This window comes from Wasmannia auropunctata, unplaced genomic scaffold (assembly GCF_000956235.1).
Source record: "Wasmannia auropunctata unplaced genomic scaffold, wasmannia.A_1.0 LD335208.1, whole genome shotgun sequence".
NCBI lineage: Eukaryota > Metazoa > Arthropoda > Insecta > Hymenoptera > Formicidae > Wasmannia > Wasmannia auropunctata.
Window position 1 is genome coordinate 50,317 of NW_012027682.1, and position 6,015 is coordinate 56,331.

General features: G+C 39.2%; 2 protein-coding genes across 6 annotated transcripts in view; one reads left to right on the forward strand and one right to left on the reverse strand.

The window, feature by feature from the left end:
- LOC105457533 overlaps nucleotides 1-6,015 on the reverse strand; it is a 22,923-nt gene that overhangs the window by 10,723 nt on the left and 6,185 nt on the right. For 2 of the 4 annotated variants that reach the window (XM_011702248.1, XM_011702244.1), the window contains exons 2-3: nucleotides 987-1,105; nucleotides 770-909 (exon numbers count right to left, since the gene is read on the reverse strand). In XM_011702248.1, the coding sequence (XP_011700550.1) occupies nucleotides 770-909; nucleotides 987-1,100 (254 nt within the window). In that variant the 5' untranslated portion in view covers nucleotides 1,101-1,105. Of the gene's footprint in view, nucleotides 1-769; nucleotides 910-986; nucleotides 1,106-1,442; nucleotides 1,501-2,304; nucleotides 2,401-6,015 lie in introns of those variants that run through there. The other 2 variants (XM_011702245.1, XM_011702247.1) reach the window with 2 other exon arrangements.
- Nucleotides 4,181-6,015, forward strand: part of LOC105457532 (pickpocket protein 28-like) — a 6,552-nt gene continuing 4,717 nt past the window's right edge. The window contains exons 1-3 of one of the 2 annotated variants that reach the window (XM_011702242.1): nucleotides 4,181-5,045; nucleotides 5,189-5,295; nucleotides 5,359-5,496. In XM_011702242.1, coding sequence (XP_011700544.1) covers nucleotides 4,701-5,045; nucleotides 5,189-5,295; nucleotides 5,359-5,496 — 590 coding nt within the window. In that variant the 5' untranslated portion in view covers nucleotides 4,181-4,700. The remainder of the gene's footprint in view (nucleotides 5,046-5,188; nucleotides 5,296-5,358; nucleotides 5,497-6,015) is intronic. The other variant, XM_011702243.1, reaches the window with a different exon arrangement.

Here is a 6,015-nt window from a genome sequence, read left to right on the forward strand (position 1 = left end):
AAAAATTGTTATTAATAACAAATTAAATGTTTGTTGTAAAATCATGATTTTAGTTCACGCCATGCGTTAAAGTATTAGGATCAAGAGGAACAAAGAATCAAGTCGATATCTTAATTCGTTTTTTCGTAATTACTTCCGTCAGCTCGAAAAACATGCCACATTCAATCGCCACTTGGAGGCATTAAAATACATTTTTATATAAATAAAAAATTTTTTTTGCTATTCAAATAACATATAAGTTTAAGCAAAAATCCGTGTTTTACTGTATATAATAGATTTCCTTAAAAAAATTCATGAAAAAGGGTTGGCTTTTATGACCGGGAAAGGTGAAACCCCCCTTAATTCGAGTATTGATCATTATTGAAGAATTATTTCAGTTCAATCTTTATCTCCTATTCTATCTCTTTAAAAAATCGGACAACTCTAAAGAAAGCAGAAAGCATAATATAACTCTTCAAAGTCGGAAATGCCGTAGGGCAAAAAAGGGGAAAAAAAGAAAAAAATAACAATTTCTAAGTACGATCGATATATGAATCCATCAAATAAGTACGAAGAAGCGTTCGTGATGTTTGTAGCATTATTATTAAGTAATATTATTTCTCAGTTTATAACTGCGTTTAAGTCCGACAGTGATTGGCACGCAGTTTTATTGTACCTTGAAAAGGGTATTTAAAATTAAAAATATTATTGGGTAAACTAGCCTTGAGCGTTAGTGGCACTTCTTCGTATTTATTTAGAAGAAAGAAATTTAGAGTTGGATTTAATATACCTCAGCAAACACGTCATGATATTTGCCAGTTGTTTAGAGGCCCTCGGAATCAACAACATTCTTTCCATTTCGTATAAGGATAACTGGGGTATGTTAAGAGATTCCTTCGTTAAATAGAGGAAATGGAAAATTTGTGGTATCTGGAAAAAAGGACATAAGTGTCATTTCTTTTTTATACGACCGACGATCCAATAAAATTATAAGTAATTTTAATTACCTCCCACATCGTTTCCATTTCCTCCCTCATTTCGTCGGTGAAAAAATTGTCCTGCTCCCCATCGTTTGTTTTTCGCTCCTCGACCTCTTTTCGCTTTCTAGTCCTGTACGACATTTTGCCTGTAACAATCGATCATTTTATTACTAAAAATCAACGATATGTAATTGCGAATAAACCTAAGATTCACGCGTCAATTTTATTTCACCGAGATAAATACACGGTGTGAGCGAAGTGCAGAAAATCGATGTGCGGTAATTAATTTGAAATAGGAATTAATATTGTTTTCATGCGCCGCAAGTCAGTTATTCGCGTCAGTACACGCTGGCCTAGACCCACTACATTTTCTCAACAAATTAAACAATACGACTACTAATTACACGATGTCAAAGTAGGAAACATTATATGAAATATCACAGTTGACTGTTATCAGAATATCGTAATTCGCACGAGCCGTACCGCGCCGTTAATTGCGCCGATAGAATCACGTGTCTATTTAAAAGGCGCGTCTCTCGTCACTCGTGCATAATCATTATCGTCGCTTATGACATCGTCGCTGCAGAACAAACGGCTGTGACCTAATATCGCCGTTGTTACACAAAGAATATTATCTGGAAAAAGTCTGACCTTCCTGCCATTCGAGGCAAGGTTCCCCCTATTCCCCAACCCCTATCTAGAACACGCAGTTCGTCTAATTACCAGCTTATAGATATTCCGTTTAAACGGTAAACTTTCCCCGACTGTCTTGCATTATCATAATCAATATGAATTGTTTAGCCGGTCTTTTTCGCAAAATGTTTTCGCTCGTTTGTCATCCGATCGGCTCCATGAATAAAATATCAAATTAATCCCCTTCGCACGTGCGTGATCGATGTATCGCGCGCGCCCCGTCAAACCAATTTCGTCGAATCAAAGCGTGACGACAAATTCGCCGATCGTCCATCCGCGGCAAATTGCTTCTCGCTTGCCGCGTGTCCTATAATTTCATACGGGCGTGTCATTGCCGTTTGTCACCCGCCAACAGCGAACGGCGGGTTGACAAACAAGGGAGAGACGTTTTTTCGTCGGGGATATTACGAACGTCAGCCGGACGGAGGACGGACGGCCGGCCGGTCGCGACTCGCGTGAGGTGCCGTTTTGAACGTCGATAAGGATAACACGAATGTTTGCCTTGTAATTACGCCGAGACGACGATCCAACGGACGAGGAGGGCCGCGGTCACGAAACATTTCCACTGCGCGGACAAGTCTGTAACCACACTTTATCCACACTCTTGTCTCGTTATATGCTGCACAACAATGGAAAATTGCGTGAGACTTACCGCGTTACGTGATGGTCTCGTCGCGGTTCTCCACACTTATACGCTTTCCTATTGCGTTGTATCTACTTTGTGCTAACATTATTGTGCTCACGATAACGATCCGACTGATCGGTTATGGACTTTAAAAATAACAGAGATAATTTGAACGCTTTGCGCTGTTATACATATTACGGACATTTACGTCACAAATTCACGTTTATCGCATTTCTCGATGATCAAAGTGCGTTCTCGTTAACTACATTAACAAATATTTAATTTTCTTTAGAAATTAAAACATTACGTACGTACAAATTATTTAATAATTTCAATTTGATAATATATATATATATATATAGGTATATATATATATATATGATTTATAATATAACGAAACATAATATAGTACAGGATTAAATTATACATTATCGAAGCAATATGATTACATTATTAAATTAAATCAAAACACAACATGATGACTAATTTAATAATGCAATTAATATTATAATTAACTTCATTACGATGTTGATATTTAATAATTCAATACAAATGTTATTCGAGAGGTAAAACAACGCGATGGTAGAGGAAAATTCGGGCACCCGGACTAAAATGACACGAGATAAGCTTCTTCGCGGACGTTTTTATCAATTAACGTCATCCTTGCGCTTAAGGATAGCGATCGCGCAGAGCCCCCGTTACGTTACGGCTAATACATAACAACCCCTAATCACGCGACAACGTGCGCTTTCGCGCATTCCCTCGATCGATCTGACCTGTGCTTTGCACATCGGTGATCGTGTATCGCGTACACGTGGTCGATGCGATTTGTAATGACGATAGGGAATCGCCATGTACTTTGAAATGATGCGTGCGAAGCAGCGTGGATGAATCATTACGGAATACGTTTTTTTTCCTTCCTCTTGCGTGTGTCGGCTTTTCCTCCCCCACGTACAAAGGCGGTAAATCGCTTTCGCGCGATCGTGCGCGATTACGCTCATTACGCAAACGATGAACGTTCCGGGTAAAAAAATTTGTCTCCAATCGAAATAAAAATGAAAAACGTTATACATGCCCGACGTCTCGTTTCCTCGAGAGAGTGCTCCTCTCTGCATCTCTCTTCTATAACCTACGCGCGCGTTGTGGACTCGCGATCGTAATTAAGCCGAAGGTGATTCGAAAGTTCTAATTGTAAGTAGAGCGTCGGATCGTATCATAAGTATATGTGCATTCGACTGATAAAAAAAGGAGGAACGTTACTTTTGTGTACTCATTTATTGTTAAACGAGATATCCCGCACGTGAAACAGCTAGATACTCGTGGAGAGATAAGCTGCGCTTATCGAACATTTCCCTATCGTTTTATAACCGATGTAACTGTAAGTACTTTTCACGTAAACGTTTGTTGCCTTTTTCTCACGTCAATATAAAAATGCCCTTTCGGGGCATAATAACGCTAAACCGACTAAACGATGAACCCGGAGAGAATTATCATTGTATATTCGATCGTCTTTTGCCGTACTTTCTGAAATTGACATCAAAATTTTGAGTTAAAATTATAATTAGTGTAAAGTATATATTTATGCTAAAACGGATTTATCAGGAATTTTCCTTAAAAAAAAAATTTAGATTTATGTATCATTACATTCGTCACGTCGAAAAATCTATCATTAGAATTAAGTCTGATTGCTTGCAAGAAGTGTAAAAAAAAAAAGTGTCTTAAGGTCGCGATCGCCTCGCGATCGTTCATGTCACGTCGACTTGCGATCCCGTCTCGTTAGTCAACAACGATGTTGAAGTAACAATAATATCCATTTATCTGGAAGATCGTGAATGCGCGCACGCACACTAGCCGAAGGCCCGTGCGAGCATCGTATCGCCAAAGTTGGAAGGATGCTTGCTGCTATTGTTACACTTCAGTCAGCTGTCGGCCGTCTTGAGGGGTAGTTTGTGGAAAAGTCCCACGACAGAATCAACGAAGCTATTTCCCTGTCAGGCGACGGTATTGCCCGACGAGGCTCGTGACAGGCGCGTACTCGCCCCTTGTATACGATAGGGAGAATTGCTGCGATAAATAAACGCTAATTAATATTACATAATTAACGGGGATTAATGTTAATCGGAGAAAATAAGAGATACTCCTGTTAATTATTAAAATCATCTGTGGAAAAAAGAGATATTTTTGTTGATTATTAAAATCATCTGTGGAATAAGTTCTTCTCGTGCGGGGGGTGAAGGCACGACAAAAAATCGCGATCAACGTAATTAAGAAAGGAAAAAAAAGAGGCGAATGTAAGCAAATTAACAGAAACATTCTTTCATTTTCCGAACTTATCGAACGAAGCGATTTAATAGGGCGATCCACGTGAAGAGATAAAATCGTCGAACGGATCACAATGAATCGAGAGAGAGAATGACCGTGAGATGGAGAATTCATCGAAGCGCGAGAAGAACAGAACCTTCAATCCGTGGAACGACGCACAAATTTTAACGCACGTACCCTCGAACGTCGCCCGAACGTCGTCCGATTTCGTCCGTATGAGGCTATTCAACGCGCCCGTGATGCCGTCGCGAACCTACAACAACAACAACCGCAATTCCGCGGATGTCGGGGATGAAAATTACTACAACAGCAACGATAGAGCGCCGTTTGATTATTTGAAGGCCAGCAACGCTCCCCCGTCGTACACCGTCAACACCGTGCACCTGCAGAATCCCTATAAACCGCCTCAACCGCTGGAGGGATTCGCGTCCCGCGATCAGACGAAGGTAAGATCGACGTCCGGGAAGTCTCCGAACGGAGAAGTTGAACGCGTGAAAGGAATGTGCGCTATCAATAACAAGATAAGACACGTACCGCGTACGAATATAAATAAGCATCTCGATATAAGACTTAATATAATTATGCGCAGGGTATGTATCAGTCGCAAGATTTCATTCTGAGGTCGAGATACAACAATGTGTTCGCAAAGAAGGAATCAGCCGCAAACAACGATCAGGAGAACGAAAAAACTGAAAGGTAAAGAGCCATTTAATTAATTAATTAAATGCCAATAATATATTAAAAGTCTATTTAAACTAGTATTGCTGTTAGATCGAAGACTGGGAAGAAGCATCAGAAACTCGCAGAAATCAGTGAACTTGCCAAGCAATATTGCTCGTACAGCACCCTGCACGGTTTGCGTTACGTCGGTGACTCGGGTCTGTCAATCGTAGAAAGGTATAAAGTACTTTGTCAATTTAAAACTTGCATAATAAGGGATCTTTTCATTTGGGCGACTATCTATATCTAAAATTCCACATCGCAAAATTCGAATAATTTTTCAGCAGTTATCGAGGCACATAAATTAATAACTTTCAATATAATAAAATTATTAATTTCGAAATATATATTACAGTACATATTTCAAAAATATGCATGATATATTTATATGTATATATACATAATGTACTTTTATTTTAAATAAACAGGGTGTCCAGTAACAGCACCAACTCTCGTGGGCTGATAGAGCAGATTAAACTGAACAGAAAAGTTCTGTACCTTTTTAAAATTTGCAACCATTAACGAGATATTAATTTTTAAAGATTGGTGAATAAACGCACATTCGTCCGGCTCACCGCTGAATGCAAGCGCGCGGCGAATCACTCGCATTGACTTTATTCCTATTTATTTGATTTATTTTATTTAAAAATTAAAAAGTATCAAACAAAGAGCTAGTGAGCCTTGCACGAAGTTAGT